General features: G+C 35.3%; 1 protein-coding gene across 1 annotated transcript; it reads left to right on the top strand.

Moving 5' to 3' along the window:
* Positions 1–15,878: 15,878 nt before the first annotated feature.
* On the top strand, positions 15,879–22,457 carry LOC113499477 (titin-like). The gene is made up of 2 exons (XM_026879982.1): positions 15,879–16,011; positions 20,798–22,457. The coding sequence occupies exons 1-2, from the start codon at positions 16,000–16,002 to the stop codon at positions 21,998–22,000; spliced, it is 1,215 nt and encodes a 404-aa protein (XP_026735783.1). The 5' UTR covers positions 15,879–15,999; the 3' UTR covers positions 22,001–22,457.
* Positions 22,458–23,597: the final 1,140 nt, after the last annotated feature.

Here is a 23,597-nt window from a genome sequence, read left to right as displayed (position 1 = left end):
CAGTGGGTTTTACGTTTTGTGCAGTTAATAATAGACGAAATGTATGTTGCTTTCTTTAAAATACTCACTACGTTAAATACAATTCAGCTTTTTATAAATCTGGTTGAAACTTCCTACTTACATCGAAATTGTAACGTAACAATAAAAATATAATTATGTATTTATACATATATGCAAACTGAGATTATAATTATAAACTTTTTAAATATATTTATGTAAATTGTATGCATTTCCGTGTTCTTCTAAGTATAAATCAAGTTTGTTAGAGTGTTATTTATTAATATCTAAACTAATCAGCTAATTAGGAATCCAATCAAGTCATCATTTACTTGGATGCTAGATTCTTCTTAGTTTTGACATGACGGTCGTGCGGCACATCAATGAAGGTTTACTCATGCGTATTTCAGGAGCGCCCGACTAGTTCCGGACACAACCGTAGTCCTTAATCATGAGCTGACGCATCGGCGGACGAGCGAGTTGAACTCGGTTTTATACATATTGTCAAACAGAAGTAAAACAAATCCAAAGTAGGTATATTTTGGTAAGATAAGTTCACAACAATAACAAGTAAAATAGTTACGTTGTAAAAAAGCTTTTAGTAGCTTATGCACCCGCTTCTTTTTTTGTTTTTATTAAAAGAGCGACCAAACTCTGTACACCAAACAAGTGCAGCAAGTATTAAGTGAAGTTACGATTAAGTGAATGGGTCCTTTGATTATTTCGCAACAAAGTATTCAGAACCAAATTGGCGCTATCGACTGCACAAGTAACATAAACTGTTCTCTACCGTCTTTTTAAATAAGATTGTCGCAGTAACAGTTGCAGAAGCGAGACAGCACTATACGGCGTAGGGTGGCGTCTCTTTTCCACATCTGCGACAGATAGACGGTAAGAGATGTGGGTAAACCTTCTTTGGTCATACTACTTGGATCTTGGTGGCTGGACTATTGCAAAATTGAAGTTATCGCGTGTGACGATTTTAGTGAATTGGTCTCACACTCCGCGACTGTCCAGGGGAATTTAGTGAATGACCGGTATTTGAAGTCAAATAATGATCAGTTGTGGTGACTGCGCGGTACTAAGCATGAACTGTATGCAAGAGGCGCAGGTTCGATCCGAATGCAAGGTGATCAATGTGACTTTTTCAAAGTTGTTATGTACTTAGCTAATTATTCCAAAACACCAATTCCACACCAAACGGTGAAAGAAAAATCGTAAGGAAAACTGTATTCCGAATATTGGAATCTGAAATCACAGTGAGCTGGCGTAGTGATCAATGCTCAAACCTTTCTTATACGGGAAGAGACCTGTACCCAACAGTGAGACGTATGTATATAGGCTGGTGTTATTATAATTTTCAGGACCATCACTACTCGATCTTACTCGTCTACTTTGAAGATCAAAAAAAGGATCAAGAACGCCTGTGATCGCTAAATCTGTATACTTATTAGAGGTCAGTGACTGGTTAAGTCTGACCGTGCTTAGTGACGCTGTGAAGGTAACAGTTTAACATTCCATTCTGTTTTCCTTTTCATACCGCAAAAGTAGGATTATTGATAGTTTTAATTACGTACATAAAGATTAATAAGATCGATGGTTGTGGAGTTACAGGGATATTATATTGGATATTTTTTCTCGAATCAATGAATTGCCTAATCTATATAATTATACTAATATATAAAGCTGAAGAATGTGTTTGTTTGTTTGAACGCGCTAATCTCAGAAACTACTGGTTCAATTATTTTTTTTTGAGTTGAATAGACCATTCATTGAGGAAAGTTTTAGGCTATAAACCATCACGCTGCGACTAATAGGAGCGAAGATACAATGGAAAATGTGGAAAAAATAGGGCAGGTATAAATCATAACTTATATCTTCTAACCACGCGGACGCAGTCGCGGGCAACAGCTAGTCGTCAATATATAACATTTTGTTTAAAATGATAATAGTTAATTTATTGTGGTAATACTCTATTGTCCTTCCGTCAAATGCCAAGGCTTAATAATTGTATAGTGTAAACGAGTTTTTTTTAGTTATCTGTGGTGAGGTGTTAGGACATCCTAGACTTTCATTTTTTAAAATTGAATGAATTGACATTTATCGTTTTGGATTTTTTTGGAAACCTTACCTTGGAATTTAATTATTTTTTCTAATAAGTTTATATGTTTGCTAAAGCACTTTTAGCTTCAGCATTTTTTAGAAGATAGGGAAAAATTGGCTACGGCATCATTAAGCTAGTTAACTGCGCCATATCCACACACATTTCAAATAGCTATTCCCTTTGGACAGAATGGACATTTTAAATATAAACTCTGACTACTTAAACTCCTTACTAGAGTCGTGTGTTCATCATTAACAGTAGTTTAATCTTTAACCTTTTCTAGACAGGCTTTAATACTAATTCATTCAAACGTGTAGTATTAATTATAAAGTTAGTTACATCTGTCAGGCAATACCTAGTGTACCTAACGTATTTTTTTTTTTTACGAAAATACACTTTTTTTATCTGGTTATAATTTTATGTTTATTTGTGAATGGAAAGCTGGTGTACATCTGTTGCGTAGTACCTTCTCACCAGCTAAAAGCATTCGTGAAGATTGGACACTGTAAATAAATTAATTTATTGACCTCCAAAAATCGCTACTTGGTAAGTTGATTTAAAATTAATGAATTTTGATTCTGATTTTGATTTGAGTTATCTAAGTACGTTGCAATTCTGGTTGCCTCTCACCGCACTGTGTATCGGTCCAAATATTACATAAATAACATACGTTACATATGTTACGATACTGTCAGCAACAGAAGTCTTTAATATAAGTCAGATTTTCAATTCCACTGCACACCATGACATTGAGTTCAGTGACTGCTGTCAGTTATGTGTTGTGTCACGAAAATAACCTTGAAACCCAGTACCGTTCAAACAAAGTTAAGAGGAATTTGACATGTCACTGAAGGGTTATGCTTCATAATATTTTTCATATCACTGTCTAGGACAAGCGTTTGTGTGATCCACGAATATTTTTTCTTAGGTTGGATTTTTTTGCGCATGTCATTTGAATAAATTTTCTTCACTCTCCACTAAAACCGAAGCTACTGACACGGGCATACGCGTGGGGTAAGCAGGAGGTGTGAGAGGCGAGAATCGCAAACTGCAAGCGGCCTGTGAGACCGCACGTCCATAGTTAAAGGTTAAAAGCCTGTGCGACATAAGAATTTAATTCCGTATTGACGAACGAGGGTCGTTTATATAAAGAATAATCCACTAAAGTTTTTGCTTATACTCGTAAATAGATACTTAGAAGCTTTATTTTGTATGACACACAACTAAACATAGTACATAACGTCTTTGTACTGTTACAAGTATGAAGTTGATGGGCCACACAAGAATCAACTCATTTTCGCGCACGAGGCAGCGTGCAAAGCTGGGTAAAATTAACTTAATTGTTGCTAATCGACTTTTGTTGCCAGCTGTACGAGTGACGGTGCTACCACAAACAAGTATTGAATGTGGAACGGAGCCGTGACATCGTGGGAGCAATTAACACTCTCATCATTGAACGATTGTCAATATCAATCATTCATGCATTCATTTATGTAAAGAAATGTTTTGTCAGTGCGCATTTTAATGAGAAATTGACGTTTAAATTTGTTGCCTGGCAACCAGTCTACTATGGCACATTGTGTTACAGGGGCTCCATACAAAATATGGTTTTAATACTCTGGTAGGGAGTTGATAAACTTAACATAACAGGAAAGGGAGTTTCAGTTTTGCAGTACTTAAGTACTGACCAGTCTAATAAGACCTCTTTAGCAGAACATTTCTGTAGGGATTAAGATTGTGGCCAAAAACTTAAGAATTTAATAAACATGTGTTTTTGTGAAAGTAATTTCACTAAATCTGTAACAAACTTCATTGTTCAAAAATAACTTATAACTAACTAAATTATTTCCGCATAAAAATGGACACTTTTCAAATGTATTCAAATCTTTGATCTAGTTATAAACTACGCAAGGATTGGAGCTCTCTAATTGGTCTGTACATACAAACCAGTATATTGCAATCAGCTGATCTTGTTTGCAATTCTATCAACATATAATTGCATTTAGGTATGTATATGTCTTCGTTGCGTTAATGAAAGTTGGAAGCGGTAGTTACTGTTACTGTCTGAAATCTGTTTGGCTTTTGTTTTATTTTTTTGCTGGTTATGTTTTTGGAACACTACGTCGAGCTCAGTCTATCTTTGTTTAGTTATTTTGTACATGTTATTTCTTTAAATAATTTCTACATATTTAGCGTATTTACTAATAAGCAAGTAGGTATCAACCATAGAAATCTAAATAATAAGCTAACCTAGAAAGGTATCAACGGATTTTTTATATTACTACACACAAATGTGTTCGCTGTAGAAAACTACATTAAAGCTCTTCGAAAAACGACTGAAATTAAATTCTTCTTCCTTTTATATTCTGTGAAAAAAAATCTTTCTTATATTGCATACTAGCTTTCCCGGCGGACTTCGTACCGCCTTAGAGTCGATGATAATATTGCTGATTGTTTTTAAGTAATCATTTTAAGTTGTATATAGGTTGTAAATAAGAAACACATGATTTACTTATATTGCCGATTGAATTAGTTTTTTATGCTAATCGCGGCCCTTCAGCAAGATCGCAACCACCTTCATATACATCTACTGCAACTTAGAGCCAAACTCATGGGTGCTGCCAATAGATATCTAGTTTATTTTTGATTTTGACTACCATTCCCCGATTTAATGGTACCACCTTCATGTATTACTGCTACCTGCTCTACTGGTAATCCCCTCATGACTGCTACCTACTCTAAGGTCCCACCCTACTCTCACGCGTACAGTACCTGCTACCCAGCTATAACCCTCACTGCTCTACTGGTAATCCCTTCATGACTGCTACCTACTCTAAGGTCATGAAATACTACTATCTGATCTCCTGGTATCACCCTAATCAACTACGGCTACGTGCTCTCCTGGTACCGCCCTCGTGCTCCCCAGCTACAACCCTCATGAAATACTACTATCTGATCTCCTGGTATCACCCTATGGACAACAAAAGTTTTACATGTAATAAACAAATCAGCATTTATTGAAATGAAAGTATTCATTACACATATCGAGTTTTCATTGTTTTTAAGATGTATTCTGTTTTCGGGACGGAAACAAATCCAACAAATCAAAAACCATGGCAGTCGGTCCAGCCGTTCTCGAGTTATAAGTGTTGTAACAAACACGACTTTCTTGTATATATATATAGAGATAGAAGTAGTTTTAATATTGATTTCTTACAAATATCAAATTGTCATCCATACGTCATTACATAGCTGTCATTTGCGTTTTGTTATACCACGTTTTATAGTGACTGACGTTTCAAGTCAAGTCACACGGGAACGCTGTCGAACGGGATAAAAAGTATCCTATGTCCGTCTCCTAGCTCTAAGCTACCTCCCTACCAATTTTCAGCCAAATCTGTTCTGCCGTTCTTGAGTTATAAGTGGTGTAACTAACACGACTTTCTTTTATATATATAGATTATGACTGGTCAACTGAAGAACAATATCATACTGATACATTGGGTAGATTATAATACTTTTAGTTGTACACCATAGAATGACATTAATATTAAACCATATTTAATTCTCTCTGAATAATTCATTTAGTATTTAAAGCTAACAGTTTATAGATAACTGGCTGTGGCCGGCGACTTTCTCTGTGCGGTTAGATGTGAAGCAACGTAAAATTTCATAATAATGGTCATCGAAAACTTAGCTTTTTCCAAAATTACTAGTACTCTCAAATAGTTCAATTGTTTATTTCTAAGGAAATTTAGGAAATCATGAACATCACTTGTTTTTTTAGCCTATTCATTCGGAATCCTACCCCTCACAAGAACATAAAATCACGCTACTAAATACATAAGTCCCGGCACTTTCAAGTTCTATCACTCATAACTTACCTCCATACTTAGCGATGCGAGTTTCTCCTACGGGGAAGTACGTTGACATTGCCAGCATTTTTCTTCGACCAATTAGGATTTCCCGTTGCATACGGAAGTTTTGAGAGACGCTATTGACAGCCATGACACAAAAACTTATGGACTTTTACTACTGCTCTACCAATACAACTTAGGGTAACGCTGTTGAAGATGCGCAAAAGAGATGCCGCTCTACACTGTGTAGTGCTCTGTCCTGCTTGCACCCCCAACAGTCTTTTGTTTAGTTTTTGGTTGGTACCTTGATCATCGTCGATATTTCTTGCACTAGAGCACTTTTCACTCTTGCATCTTGTATGTTGATTTAAATGAGGTTTGACATTCATTCATGGTCGCATTGGATGTGTTGATGTATGACTACTTTCAAGTGCGTCTGCACGGATAGTCGATTTATGTCGTTACCAGTTGGTTAATATGTGTGATAGTTCAGACCAATCGGCTCTTTGGTAGGATTATTTTTGTGATCTGGGTTTCGATCCATTCACGGCAGAGAAAATTGTGTGATTTTGAATATTGTTTGATTGAGTTGTCCAGAAGTTTTCCCAGAGTTTTATCCTCTAAGAGTGTCTTTAAGTTTATGATATAAATATCTTAAAAACCATAATATGTAGTGATCAAATAAATAAGGCTTTAGCTTGAGCTAAAACTCGTTGAGCGATCCCGATGAATTCGTGTGAGTAAATCGTAATTAAATAAAAAAGTATTAATCAGCCCTAAGAAAGGTAAACAACAGATGAAAGGAACGAAATTATTTCTTTACAACATTTATTCTGTAGTCACCACCGCACAGAGGTTACAAATCGAATCTAAGACGAATATACTGCAGTACTTGCCAACAAGAATAATTAAATCATTTCCTCAGATCAGTTACAGTTACGGGAGTTACATAAACAACAAGAGACACAAATACATCTAGCAAAATTATGTCAACAACTTTCAGATAGTCATGTTAAAACAAGCCTAGTAAGTTTGTAATATGCCTGCAGTCATTGGCTCCTGTACCTATACTATGGAGCTTTCTTAGTAAAACTGTTGTATTTATTAAAGCGAGATATCGATACACAGCGCACACAGGCATATCAGCCTATAGAAGACAGTAAGCGCGCTGAGACCGTCTAAAGCGCTAGTCTATACGACTTTCATCCATTGTAAAGCCACGTTCAAATTAAGTGCAAAGTTGAATGATTGAATATACCTTTAAAGTAAGCGTTACGTTGTTTATTAACAACTAGCTTTTCGCCCGCGGCTTCGCCCGCTTCGGTCATATCGCGCTTCCAAGAGAACTCTTCAGAATTCCGGGATAAAAGCTATCCTATGTTCTTTCTCAAGGTCAACTCTATCTCTGTGCCAAATTTCATTAAAATCAGTTCAGTGGTTTAGACGTGAAAGTGTAATAGACAGACAGACAGACAGACAGAGTTACTTTAGTAGAACAATACGTTTATACGATAAGCGTTGTCGCTGTAGAAATACCGCCGTCTTGTTCCACGTTTACCTATACTAGGGCTTACAAAGAGCCTTTTTTATTATTCCGTACCCCACCTGTAAAAATGGTTCTCTGTGACTAAGGTTGTCCTCTGTCCGTCCGTTTGTCCGAACACAGAATAAGAGTTGTGAAACAAATTGCGATGTAAATGTCTCCTTCCTCCGTTTCGTCACAATGTTTACGAAGTTAACCGATCCATCTGGTCGGAAAACAGGGCTCTCGATTAATCTTAACGGCTTAGCTAACAGCTATTACTTGATATAATAAGTATAATAACCTCCTTCCTTAGCTTCCGCGGTACACGACTCGATATGCCTATGTCGTCCGCTCGCTAGGGATGTGACTTTAGGGTCCTGTTTATGAAGAAAAATAACCCTTATATGGGAAGGAACAGTAAACTTATAAAATATCTTTCTGGCTTCTTGGTCTAGTGGTAAGTGGCCCGACTGCTATACCGGTCGGGTTCGATTCCCACCCAGGAAAAATGTTTGTGTGATGAGCACGATCATTTGTTCTGTGTTTGGGTATAATTTATCTATATTACGTATGTATTTGGAAATATAAAAAAGTGTGTTTGGTTGTCACTTAGTTTAAGACTATATGGTGTTGTATCAAAGTTCTGGAATAATGTAACTCTATCAGCGTATCTATAAAAGTAGAAGAATAAAACAAACAAACGCTTTGAGAACTTACAGTTCGCTGTCTTGCCATCCATAATAGCAATTGATAAATAACATTGATATCTGGTGGGTATCTGAATCTGAAAACCTGAGTTTGCGGTACCTTTCCGAAAAAAGGCCACAATGTCTTGGTATTATTTTTACCAGTACGGAACTTAGCGGAGTCCACTCCCACTTACCTGGTTTTCTACTCACGTCAATTGATATGTTATTCATGTACGTACTTGTTGATTTACAGCTTACATGACGTTTATCGATTGAGTATAATTATGGATTACATGAAACTTTAGTTTTATGAATCATATTTCAATAAAACCTCTTTTTAAGGATTTTATGTATTTACATTATGTATTCGTAAATTTGTTACATAAAAGTATAGAAAGAAGCAAGCGTGTCAATCTATAACAACATCTTTTTTGAGTTTAATAAGAGAATAATGTTCTTTTTTGGTAATACGTGAATTGAACGCATATCACGAGGGCTGGTTTAAGATTTTGGGGAGGCATTTTTCCAGCCGTGGCATACTATAGACTACGAATCCTTTTTTTTTGGTTGATATCTGATATCTGATGCCTACAGAAAGCTCAAATTCTATTGTCATAACATTTGTTGAAGACCTCTTTACGCAATCAATAATCTTCATAATAGACCCCCGCCAATAACGAGTAATAAAACCAAGTTGTGTCAGAGCACTTTTAATCGCATTAAGACCAGTTCAATCTAATACAGGAGCTGCTGATTACCTCAGATTGTTCACTGTGAGACTCTGCAATTTAATTTAAAACGCCTAACACATATTTTAAAGTGGAAAAGAGATGCCGCTCTACACCGTAAAGTTCGCTGTCCTGCTTTCCCAACTGCATTAATATTACTTTAAGATGACTTAGTAGCCCCCCAGATAAATCCAGTTGCTAGACACTAGAGGCATTAAGAAAACAAGTTACGATTACTTACGATCAATTATTTTCGCTACGCCATTGCTATCGTCCGCCATTACTCAATACAGCTTCGAAATTCAAATTCTGAAATCAGTGGGTGTGGGTGCATCAATCACTGCATGTTCGAAGTATGAATTTTTGAATCGGTTTCGATATTATGAGTGTTGCAAAATATTGATATTTAGTTCTTTTTTTTATTACATTGTGACTGGTTGTTTTCAAGGATTTTATCGACAGTTTAAAAATGTTGTGGTATGTTTGTTTTATTTCGTTTCGACAGGCTCATCTCTTGATTGCTCATTTTGAGTTTACATTATTGCAAAAAAAGTTATTTGTCTATCAACATACGTTACAAGTTGAATTAGTTATGATGATGTACCTAGAGCAGTAAGTGTTCTACTGCAGTGCATAGGCATGTCTTCCCCCTTCCAGCTTTACCAAGAGTTCATCCCCGCGTATGACAAACCTTTGTGTGATGCAAGAACACTTGTCCTGAGTCTGGGTGTCTTTGTGGATGTGACTAGAATGTCTGTGAAACATTAGATTAAATTACTTAATACGGGAGTCGTAAAAAAGTGATATATCGGATAACTTTTATAGCCATCCAATCAAATAAAAAATAAGTAATGTTTTTGAAGATTTGGATTTAAATGTTATTAATTACAGCAATTCGTTCCATCAAATTTAAGAAGATTAATTTTTACTTTTTTAGCTATCTTTATTAATTTATATTCTACTTGTAAATTAGACTTGACTTAAATAACATAGACGCATCTAGTAATTTATGATACCCATATACGATGATGACAGAATGTCAAGGTCTGATCAATCATTACCAAAGAGAGATTCTCAATCACTCTTGAGAATTTTGCGGTCAATTCTAAGGTCGAAATATACTTAGAAAATTGAACACTTTTGTTAGATTTACTCTAGACTATAATCTGTGTAATAAATGATGATGTATATAATACAAGCTGGCAAACATTGTTTTTCCATTTTTTATTTCTTGGGTTTTTTGGTGTAGAAAAACATTGTATAGGAAAAAAGGTATATATATCGAATTATAGATTTTAAATTACATGAGAATGTACAAAAAAGTTGAGATAGAAAAAAAAAGCAAAAATATATTATAAAACAAGAATATATTATACAGACTATGACAAGATATGTAAGTTCCTATTCTCAAATAAACCATGTTAAACAAAAATTACAAACTTTTAGCTCTATTCATGAACGGAACACGACACGTCAAAATCACCATTCTTTGTCATGCTGCCGTATATCATGGTATGTCAGTTTTTGTCACTCCTGGGCAAATATCCTCCCTTCCCTCAATAATAACTCCTCCCATATAATAACTGGGTATTTAAGAACAAGAAGAGATTCCACATCAGATTCAGAAAAGATGGTGAGACGAAATCGACTCTTTCGCACGAAACTGGGCCCCGATTCTGCTATTTTACAATGGCGGATGAATGAATGGTAATTGGATTAAATTTGAAATTATTCCTATTCTCTTAAACATTTTAATACATACAATAATTGGAAGTTAATAAAATTTGACCTTAAGTGTGTCGTCCCGAATTTACAATTATTGTACAGAAAATTGCTTAAGAGAATACGAAAATTGACATTTTGAGTCCAATTTCATACATTAATCGGCCGTTGTAAATAGCAGAATTGGGGCCCTGGCCTCTGATAGCGATAGACTTAGATAAATGGAATCAGAGATGAATAATGTACATACGTCTAATGAAATCTGCATCGTAATACTTTAATGAATAAATATAAATAAATATAAATATAAATCTTGGGACAACTCACACATGGTTATCTGATCCCAAGCTAAGCAGAGCTTGTGTTATGGTAACCAGACAACTGATAAACTTACTTATATATTTCTAAATACATAAATAATATAGATAAATTACACCCAGACACAGAACAAATGATGGTGCTCATCACACAAACATTTGTTCTGGGTGGGAATCGAACCCACGACCTCCGATATAGCAGTCAGGGTCACTAACCACTAGACCAACAGGCCAGTCATATGGCCTGATGATTCGGATTATAGCATAAGTACCTAATTGATAGAGTGAAGCGTACAAGGAAAACATTTCAGCTGACATAACGAAATCAATCGGTTCCATTACAGCCCGCAGGCCGACCACGGACTGTCGGATGCATAATTATTTTTTCTGCTACATTTTACGATGCAACGCGTTTGTTACGATCAAATAGCCTGTCATTAAATCGGATTAGCTTTCATTAAAGTTATTGTTGATTTTATAATGCCATTTTTGCTGGGTATCAATGTAGACTTTTTGGGTTCAGTACCCTACAGTCCAGTATTACTAAGGCTACAATGCCTGTCCGTTTGTATCAGACTTATCTGATGAACTGTTATAGCAAGACAAGAAATTTTCACACATCAAAATATATTTTAGTTAGACATATCCAATTTCACTCAATCACAGTTTTGTAATCGACAAATACATACAACTAAACAAACGTTTCGTCTAGTTACAAATACGTAATCGATATCAGGAAATCGATTATCGATTTCAGGTTTGACCTTGCTCGATTATGAAATTGTCACTTACCTAAATCAAAATAATTATTTATTAGATCAAATTGTTTTTTTATTCTTTTCTACCAAAACGCTTAAGCACTAATTAACATCATTCATAAAGAAAATACAACTTTAATTACCTACTTATGAATTTAAATCGTTCTATTTGAAAATCCAGCGGAGATGAGAGATGGCGTTCTAGTGGTGCTCTATAATCCGTCACGTTTCTACAATAGCAACAATATCACTTAGAAAGGAGGCAGTAGGTCAGTTATTTTCAATCAGAAGTGGATATCATACGTCTTTGTCGACGTAAGTTTATGACCCTAAAATAAAACTTGTGTTTTTTTTTCATTCAAGACTAAGCTTTAGCTGCCAGAAACATAAACCCATGTTTTAAGATTTCAGCATTAGCCAAGCCAAGGCATTAGCCAAGGTGTTAGCTGATTGAACAAACATATTAATATTAATATTTGTTGATTTATTTGTGGGAAGATGTATGGAATGTGTAATGAGTCTTAGGCGTTCACGGACGACGCGATTACCACAAAGAACTTTGCCACCCTAAACCCAGGCGAACTCGGCCTATAGGGCAATCCGCTCTGCTTTCTATTTATATATTTTCGAAAAATTCTTTAAAAACTAAAACTTACCCATCTACCATGTAAGTAAATTATGAAGCAAATAAGTATGTGTAAAATACGCAATTCTGCTTTATACCAAAGTCTTGGGACGCAATGTGTCAATCGCTCGCAATTTTTTGCGTTGCGTCAAATATACCGAAACAAGCAATTTGTTTCTTTGTGAATTTTAATTAAGCAGTTGCGTTGATCTTTTAATTATATTTTGTTATACAAATGTGGGTGATTGTGTTGTTTTTAAATGTAATTTCCATTCTAATGGGATATGAATTATCGTCAATTAAAAATGTATGATGTCGTAAATGTTATAAAAACAATTATTATTTAAACACAAAAGGTTAGAACATACGAACACTTACCTACTAGTTTCACAGATGCTCTCATTTAGTAAGCAGGGATGAAATTAAAATAAATGACTTATTATGCTTCTATAAGAAAAGGTCACTGACCCGTAACTTGACTGAATACCTAGTAAATATTGTTTGTTTCCCATTAGATATACAGTTATATACACATACCTAAAAAGAATAGCACAGCTAGAACTCACTAATAATATATGTATTTCTTAACAACAAAATCATACAACCGCCTTATAATAAAAAACTACAAGTCCAAACTAAATGGGAACAAATGGCAGCTAATCCCCGTTTAATAAAAAAGAATCAACGAAATCGATTCATCCAATCTGGAAAAGTTGGTTGTAAATATGACTCATATTTCATAACGTAAAGATGATAAAATAACATAAATAACTCGAATAATTAATCACTGTTTAGGTAACTAAAATAAAATATAAATTAGTCTATATTATTAGCACCTGTTAACTGTTGCATCAAGTGCAATAACTATGATTACAAGGAATAATGAAACGCAAATTACCTCTTTAGACACCACCTGTGTTCTTAATTTACACCGACGGTTCCGTAGCAATAAAAACATCAAATCAATTGGGTGAAAAAACCCTCAAATTCATCACGATTCCTCATTTCTCACTCTACAATCTATTAAAAAATGCGTAGCTTAGTAGCTGTTTCATCAGACATTTTTTCCAAAAGATTTATGCTAAGGAAGTCAAAATACTAAGGACTATTTACCACCCCGTAAAAAAAATACTATCATACACCATATTTGATAGAGCCTCTGTTCCAATAACGTGACATAATTTTGATTTAAACTTCAAGAGAGAATTTCATTTGTTTCTAAATGTTACCATTTATTTGCACGTGACCGCGTACGTCCGATATTAACTTACTACAGATTATGTAAGGCACATTCACATCGTCTATTATAAAACGTACATAACGTTTAAGTAAACTAATTAAACGAATATAAAAAAATGTTTTAATGATTATAATCATTGTTGCGTAATTTTATTGAAGCGTCCATTTTGCTTCATTGTTTTTATTTTCGTTTGTTGATGCAGCTGAGAATAAAGGTATATTTTTCAATAACCTACATAAACTTTTTAAATTGATTTAATTAATGTAATTAAATATCAGGCACATTTTTATGGCAACACAGCAAATTTTCCACACATATTACTGTAAACATAAAATGAGATTTTGAAACACCGTTTTGAAAAAAGAACATTTTTAATGCACACTTAAAATTCTCGCGAATTTGAATTGCGAATCTTGAATTGTGTAACCAAAGAAACAGTCAACGGATAAGTGAGATTCAATTGCTTTTTTTACTTTCAAATTAATTAAATCTGATTTAAACGTTTTAAACAATATACATTGCATTTAAAAATATACCATAGACGTTTCGCTGACTTATCAATCTTTAGTATGTTAAGCGGAAAGCTGTATCGTCCAAATTGCTTCACAACACGTGGTCCTCTGGTCCACATAATCCACATCCCCTTTTTGACCTATAATTTGCATCGGTTCATAGTGATAGGATAGGTCTATGCTACTTTCCTTTACATCCGGTAAAGAAAAGACACTGACAATTTCAGTACAAAAAATATAATAAATCGAAAAAAAGTATAGTCCAGTTTTCCAGTTGTGAGCGTGAGACGGCTAACTTCAACGCATACGAAATAGCACAACCTTTTTTTAGGATGGTAACTCATCAAATGACTCTTCCCACCTTGGGTTGTGCAGAAGGGAGTCGCAGTATCTTACTGAAGAGCACCTCCCATGTTCCTTCCTTTGCCTTTTGTGTACCAGGGCTGCAAAACCCTTGCAGAAAAGCCCACTGTTCTGGCAGGCATCAGCCCTAATGAGCTTCACAGAGAATGCTACTGACTTAATTTCAGAATTCATAGTAGCCCTTTAGACTATATTTATATGCATTGAAAGAAAATAAATAGCCTTTTTATATTTTCAAATTTAAGCAAAACCAGGAAACACTAAAAGTGTTGGTACAACGGTGAACAGATACCATCAGTAATGGCGCTATCTGTAATCAAATGGACATAAATATATTTATTACCTCAACTCTAAGATTATTGGTAACCATTGGTCACGTGAAAGGAATCTGTTCTCCAGGAAATCGTTACAACTCAAACTGAAAAACTGAGCAATGGCCGTTTGTTCAATCGCCAGATAACATTTATCTAACGAACATGTTTGACGATTCGACAGCTGTGTAGAAAATATGTGAAACGGCCATATTTAATCAGATTCAAGAATCAGAATAAGAGAATTCTCAGATAGAAGTTAAATGATGATTGAAAAATCCGGCTGAGGGTGTTACTGTAATACTGTTGTGGAAGAGAGACAATGCTCTACGCCATATATAGCGCTGTCCTGCTTGTAAAACTTCAACTCCGCGAGCTGGTCGTAGTTACCTTGTTCATTAAAGATTGAAATATATCTGTCCGTGGATAGGTTTTATGTAACTAGAATAAACGTCAAGATCATCTTTATTTTTTCCAAGCGAGAAACTAAAACTACTCTTATTTAGGATTTGAATCTTTGTGTACCAGGGTATACTTAAAGGTAATAAAGAGATTTCTTAAATTTACTAATAATTTGCAGGCTTAGAACTAATTCAAACAGGAATAAGACGGAAAACGCTTCAATACATTATAAGCCTAAGTGAAAATCTGTGCTATGCCTTTGCCTATTCTAACAATTCAAAAGACGACACTATGAATGAGTAATACAGCTTTATAGTTCTGAATAAAATGGCTATTAACTCAAAACATATATAATCGAAGGCTCGAGAACCCAGTCTGTTTGACCTACATTTAATAATTCTAGAACCAATAATCTCCTGAACTAGATTTCAGCTAACACGTCGACTTAACACGAATCACGACAATAAATATCAACGAAGTGGAACATAAGAACATCAACACTTAATATTCTATGCAAATTTAAATTAACAAATCGACATTTTAACTGTCATTACATCTCAATGTTAAGTCAAACATTTATCGAGCGAAACGAATCAAACAATCGATTGTCGAATCTTCTCGATTCACAATTAAACATAATTAGATCGAGTGTTCTAGTTTAAAAATGGAATGCGAGATTATAAGTGTAAGTTACAATTAATACATGTCATTATCGGGCCCAAACGTTCACCCTTCTTCGTCCGTATCTTAACGCCGTTCAAAAAGTGGGAGGGACACTATATAACATGATGGTAACATAGTCGCACCACACAACCAGTCTTCGGCGAACGAACGAAGACATACAGCAACATGAAGCTATTGGTGAGTTTTACGATAGTGCAGTGCAAGTGTTTGTGCCAAAAGTGTAAAAAAAAAATATATTTAGGAATCGAGTTTTCGAAAAAAGTGCGCCTATTCTAAATCCAAATTTTAAACGCGTTCGATTTAGAAGTAGATTAATTCAAATCCAATATTTGCAAAAGGATTTTCGTATTAGTAATTTTACATCCCTTAATTCGGATTTTAATCGCCTAAACTTCTTAAAAGCTTACTAAAAATATTTCTAAGTAATGACGCAAATGGTAAAAAAATGTGTAACTATTTAAATTATAGCTTTGTTTTGACCAAAATCTGAACAATAATAACGCTTGCGGTTCTTAAACCTAATTAACCATATCTTCGCGGTAACTTTAATACAATTATCACCGATCACAAAGCTCCACTTGACATCATATTTCTTGACTATTTTTAACTATACCTAGAACCCAACCGGTTTTTTTTCGCTTTTTTTATTAATCAATCCAAAAGACTTAAAATTAATTCCAGACTATTTTGTTTTACTACATTTAATAGTTCAAACGGACCAAAACTACGCATCGCTATAAGAAAGAAATCTCCCCGCCAAGCTTCACTTCCGCCCGTAATTATGTACAAGTGCATAATAATTCTAAAGTATCACATAACATAATTTTCTTCCTCAAACAACCTGTTTCACTATAATTTTCATTTCACTTTTCCCTTTAAAGTAGAAAGTCGAAAATTATACACTTTGAGACACGGTGTTCAAGTACAAATTAATAATATGTTATCTTTTAGTTCAAATGCAGACATTATTTGTACTTGCTTATTGTTTCACTTATTACTATATTTTTTCTGATTCTGTCCAATGCCATATTAACACAAAGTTCGAATATTTCGGCTGTGCTTAAGCTCACAGTATAGTATTCATCAATCAAAATATACTTATACAAGACTGACTAGGATTAAAGCGGCAAAATTTTTTTTTAGAGCCTAGACTTAAGCCTGAACTTCAACTTCTTCTCCGGCCTTAATTTTACATAAAACCTCCTTATTTAAATGAATAGAATGTCAAATATAGAGCAGCATTCAATTTAGTGCTGCGCTGTGGTTAATCGTAATCGTTATTCGATTAATTTCAAAATAACAATGGCCGTCATTAATTTCCGCTCAAGACATGCAAATTGCGGTAATAAAATAATTTTCTTATTAATATCCGCTTGTTAGAATTTGTTACGAAATTAGAATGTCTTTTGTCGTGTTGTAGTGCAGAAAACCTTAAAAGATCATGTCTGTAGAGAATAAAACTGTGGCTTAAATTCCTCAGAAGCAATATATTCCTGTTTATTATAATTCACTAATAAACAGTCTAGATAACACTCAATAAATAAAACATTAATAAAGAAATTATTCTTTTTATGGATTAAAGTATAGATATCGAATCGGTAACATCTTATCATAAATCGATTGAAGATTAATTTATAAAAGTTAATGTACATCCATTAAAGCTGTTACATTTCAGATTAAGACACTTAAATTAATCTTCATTGATAACTGCTTGTTTATTAATTTCGATCTCGTTATGATGAGCAAAACTAAATTGAAATAAAATACGGAAAAGTAATAAACTGGAGTAATTTGGTAATTGAGGCTGAGATGATGATGATTAATTTGGTAATATAAAAACTACAGAAGAAAACTAAGAAATCTCTTACAAACGAAGACTTAAAGTACAGGACCAGCCAAAAAATAAGACGGGAAAACTGTTCTGAAAATGCTTAGAAAGAAAATTATAGCATATTATCAATCTAATAACGATAAAATAGTACAAAATCTGTTTTTTTGAAATACGAATATTCAATAGCATATTAAATGTAGAAGTATAAAACCTCCACAGAAACTAGATCAGAAAAATATAAGAAACTTGATACGTCCGACAGATTGCACTACATAGTGATGCACCAATGTTAGTCAATAGTGCATAACACTGATAATCGACTAATTACGTAAAAGTCACGCACCGCGGTCCGCGGGCCAGTTATGACACATGCGGATGGATCCGACAGTAGATTTGTACGTCAACTTTAATTGACTACAACGTTACACGATAATCGACTAGATGCTCGACTAGCATAATGCGTTTTGTCGAATCATTTTTGTAAATAAATACGATTATATCATTCGTTTTGTAAGATTAAATTTTAATGATAGCTTTTTAATAATTTTGGTCTCGTTTTTTATTCATGTCACGATTTCATCAAGACAGCAATTATACACAATCTCTGTTGTTTTTATTTTTGTGATTCAAATTACGATTTCTAAACATAATTATTCCAGAAACGGATTAGACAAAACCCTACTTTCAAACGAGACAAACATTCATTTGTTTACCTCGTCAGCGTAAAATTTAATATGTATCGTACGTTCGTAGTGTTCGTACTCGTTTTCGCTTTTGGCGGCAAATCTAAGACATTCGTGAATTGTGAACACAAACTGGTTTAGCGAGATCATTGACCCTGGAAATCCGATTCATATGACGGATACGATACTAACGTCTCTCGATACGATTTCGCTTTGAAAGTTAATCGTAGGAAACTGATGTGTGAAAGTTTAGGTTTGTTTTATAAGTTGCAATTGACGCAGAAACTTACGTATAAAAGTTTAAAGATCAAAAAGAAAAACTCCTCACGAACTCATAAAACGAATTCAATTTACAAAATTCAAATTCAATTGTTTTCCGAAATGGAATTCATATTCCATCTACAATCCAATTTCAAATTCAGAATACGCAATTGTTTTTTTATACCCAGCCATTAAAAACAAAACAAAAGCGTGTGTATCTTGTCTTTTAAGACAACCTTAGTAAGAGCGTGTTACGTGTAAATCCACGAGCACTTTCACTATATTATGTCGTAATTAATATAGCCCGGTGCACAACAAGAACATAATATATGTATGTATGTATTTACCTTGATGACTCATTGTTATTGGTTGAATTAACTGGGTTAAACGCTCGTTAAGTGGAACCAGTTACTTGATCCAGATTTTTTTCGCACTGCTTTGTTGATTTCAGTACGGGATAGATAGACTCTTATTGACATGGTTTACCTTTGTTACATTTTTGCTAATGATAAAATAATTAAAAAAACTTAATGGTTTACATAAGTGGAGAAACTCCCCATTAAGTCTAAAAATAAAGCTGAGAAGATCCCGATCAATCAAGTGTGTTATTACCGATTAATGTGGTACTAAATCAAATAAAAGTTGCAAGCATCAAAAATGCCGAATAAGGAGTTCTAACATCAACCGTTAATCTTGGTAATCACTATTCAAGTTGCGACAATAATTTACTTGGCCACTAGCGCCATCTACTTTCTTCAACCATTTGAACATAACAGCTTCCTGCTCTCAAGTTTATTGCAGTTTAAACATGCATTTCCAGGTAATATAACAGAAATGTTGGTAATACATTCAAAGCACAACTGTGGAAGCAAGACAAAGTAATCCAATGTATTGCTCTATCTCGCTTATACAACGGCAGTTTCTGCTTTAGGCTCTTAGTACAGGCACTAAGTTACCGCTTCATAACAGACCATGTGTTTCTCAAATCTATTATATCTTAGCCTCGTTAAAATGCATTCCAACACATCTTATGTAAACGATGAAGTTGTAAATTTTATGAGCACTTGACTTAGACGTTTCTATTCTAATATTGATCTGAATGACGTCAGCGGATACTTGATTATTCTTAAAGTGCTACCGTGTGTTTTACACGTAATAATATCCAATTCTAGGATTTCCCCTTTTGCTTATTTTCCCAAAAGACTCATTTCATTTGACATGTTTCCATATGTCTTTACATCAGAAACCTTTTGTTAGGTTAGGTCAGTGCAATATTTCGGAGTGAATGCCGCTTTCAGTCCATCCGTGCCTTGAAAATTCAGGCCAACCGCTTTGAAGGCATTCAAAACCACTTCGAATGTTTCCGAAGGTCGTGTAACCTCAACAATTACCTTTTCACTGTTAATGCATAAACATTCAAGAGATATTATCTTCTAATTGTTGTGTTATGCAACTTGCTCTATTTTTCGATTGCGTAGTGGATGCAGACTGTAATCGTAATACATTAGTTATTAAACTTTATACTTACTTGTAGAAAGCTGTATGTTTCGTAAACGGTTTAATGGCGTTTAATACAATCACTTCAACGTTTTCCAGTTTATTGAGACCAGTACATTTTAAAATGTAATCACAATTATTGTAGTTTTGTCCTTTAAACTTAATGTACCTAATGAAAAATAAACTTAAACTTTACAGTAGCTTCGTTCCGGTGAATTAGGAACTTAAATTAATCTGAATCTTTTTGCTCGAATTAATTAAATCGACACAGTTCTAATTAAAATGATGGATGCGTAAACTGACTGAATAAATCAAGCTTAATTGATAGGTACTAAGATTAATAGGTAGGGAAGTGAAACTCACGATAAATACGTTTTTAGTAACATCGACGAACAATGCTCGTTGGGAATTGAGATTATGCGATATAACATTGAGAGAAAGTGTGAATTTTGTATTCCGTATCGATATGAGTTTAACTGGTTCGTTGCAACTTTTACTTTGTTGCGTATTCGATGACGGGGGTGCAGCTTAGGATTATAATCTTACAACACTATTATTTAATGTTCAAGGAAGTCTTGCGGTCTCAATTTTATTAATCGGTGACATTACCCTTTTGGTACACTAACATCGTTTTACTAATTATTATGTAACGCTTACGTATCAGTTTCTGACTCTGTGTTTCTGTCTGCAGGTTGTATTGGTGGTATCGCTGGCCGTGGTGGCCTTTGCCAGTGAGGAGAAAGGCGCACCGAAACAGGCCGCGGCCGAAGATAAGAAGCAGGAGAAACGAGGAATCTATGACATCGGTCACTATGGCGGCGGCGGCGGTGGCGGTTACGGAGGTCACAGCTTCGGCGGAGAGAGTTTCGGTCACGGCGGAGAGGGTCTGAGCTTCGGCCACTACGGCGGCGGCGAGGGCCTCAGCCACGGCGGCGAGAGCTACGGACACGGCGGCGGCGACAGCTACGGCTACGGCGGCGGTGACTTCGGTGGCTCCAGCGGCGGCTGGAAACCCATCTCCTCCGAGGAGAGCCACGGACACGGACACCAACACCACGAGCACGTCAAGACCATCGAAGTAGTCAAGAAGATCCCTGTACCTTACACCGTCGAGAAACACGTGCCTTACACCGTTGAGAAGAAAGTGCCTTATGAAGTCAAGGTGCCCGTACCCCAACCCTACACCGTCGAGAAGAAAGTACCATACACCGTGAAGGAGTACGTCAAATACCCCGTGTACGTCCCTGAGCCCTACACAGTGGAGAAGAAGGTGCCTTATGAAGTCAAGGTCCACGTTGACAAACCTTACGAAGTGAAAGTTAAAGTACCTACTCCTTACACCGTTGAGAAGAAAGTACCTTATGAAGTCAAGGTCCCCGTGCCCCAACCCTTCACCGTCGAGAAGAAGGTCCCCTATCCCGTGAAATACGAAGTCAAGGTACCCCAGCCCTACGAAGTCGTCAAGAAGGTGCCTTATGAAGTCAAAGTCCCTGTCGACAAGCCCTACAACGTGTACGTGCCCAAGCCCTACCCAGTCACCGTCGAGAAGCCTTACCCCGTCACCGTCCACAAGCACGTGCCTTACGAAGTTAAGGTCCCCGTCGACAAGCCCTACAAGGTCGAGGTTGAGAAGCCTTACCCAGTGCACATCAAGGTCCCAGTGCCCAAGCCTTACGACGTGTACAAGAAGATCCCCTACACCGTTGAGAAGAAGGTTCCTTACGAAGTGAAGGTGCCCATCGACAAGCCTTACCCCGTGTACAAGGAAGTGCCCGTTCCCCTCGTGAAGGAGGTGCCCTACCCCGTGAAGGTGCACGTGCCCTTCTACATTAAGAAAGAGGAGGAGCAGCACCACCACCACCACGAGCAGCAGCAGTCGCACGGATGGCACTGAGTGACCCTAGGCTAAGTCTCACTTTGTACCTTGTAGGTTAAGTTCAGAAATGTGATCAATTAGTATTTTTAGTGTATATATATTTTGCTAAATTTGATGAATGTCTTGGTGCTGTTCGCCCGCACTCGCTGCGACGTGACGTGTGACGGCCTAGTTGATGCGTTGCAGAACGAATTACGAATACTGTTACTTAATCGATACTCATGGAATCTTATCGATTTCAATACTGTTACCATTTTTAAACAACTGACCAAATATGAAATTGTATCGTCGTAGTTTTGCTGAACAGTTGGGATATATTGATGGCCGCATAGCATTGTATTTGATGCGCGGACAGTTGTAGATAATTACCTGTTATTACTTCTTTAGCTTTTATATGCTTTGTTATAATGTAACTTGACAAAGTACATGTACTTTGAGTTGAGGCTGATTTAATAAAATGTGTGGAATGTTTATATTTTTTTTTGTATTATTCTCTTGAATCCCCTAAATCCTTCCTGAACATAAGTATCATAATACTTAAGTATCAATATTTGACTGAATACCACTTAAATAGAAGTCAAGTATCTAATAAATATAGTAAGAAAAAAATCTAAGAAATAGTAGATATAATTTCTCTAAACTGATTTGACTAAACTGAAGATTGGTTCTTAAATAACCTCATATTCCAGTTTGCAAATAAAAAATACCTACATGATACGATTTGGCAACTAAAATAATCAATCAATGTAATCCTATCAATAAACTAGCAGTAGTTGTATATAGTCTATAAGGCGTAGTTAAAGATCTTTATTGAAAATGTCATAGGGTATAGTAGAGCAAAATCATTTCGAAGCAATACACACTTTAATTTGAGACAAATAATGAAGAAATTAAGTTAATCCAATAAAACAGCATTGTTCAAATCTGGCAAACCAGAACCTTATATTTCGACTACGAAGGCAATAACTTAAAAATAATGATACACATGCAAGACACAATAACATTATTAAAGAACATTATATTTTATTACCAGCATAGCAATCTTATGACAAAACAAATGAAAATTGAAAAAGAACAATGCCCATTCAGAGAAATTACCGAATCTCCAATTGTTTCTAATTTCATTTAAAATTATTTTTATTACACAAAGGAAAGTGAGAGTTTCTTTTTAAGTAATATGTTTAATATTCTAATCTATTCCATAATTAATGTTGATGATGGTAAAGATGATGTAATCAACGCTGAGTTTTATAATATTACCGTGATCTATGCTTTCATATTCATATTATGTAGATGGGGCTACATAAACAGGGTCATAGCTGTGGCAGAACTTACGTTAGCAACAAAATTCAATATAATTATTTATTCGTTTGCAATGTATCGTAAGTACTTAGTAGTTTTGGCATCTCATAGGCAATTTAATGTCAAGGTGCTTTAAACATGGATAAATTCAAATAGTAAAAGCCTATGTTCCTGGTACTCTAGTAAGAAAGAATCTCGTTAAAGCTCTTCTCGATCTAAAACAGCCCCGGATCGCGGAGGTAAGCGTGAATTTGAGCTATAAAAGTCCATCGTCATTCTATGTTCTCTGCAATACATAAGTATCAATATTGTT

The sequence above is a fragment of the Trichoplusia ni genome, chromosome 12 (genome assembly GCF_003590095.1).
Source record: "Trichoplusia ni isolate ovarian cell line Hi5 chromosome 12, tn1, whole genome shotgun sequence".
Lineage (NCBI taxonomy): Eukaryota > Metazoa > Arthropoda > Insecta > Lepidoptera > Noctuidae > Trichoplusia > Trichoplusia ni.
The sequence above is the reverse complement of the archived record's forward strand: the minus strand, read 5'-3'. Positions and strand labels throughout refer to the sequence as shown.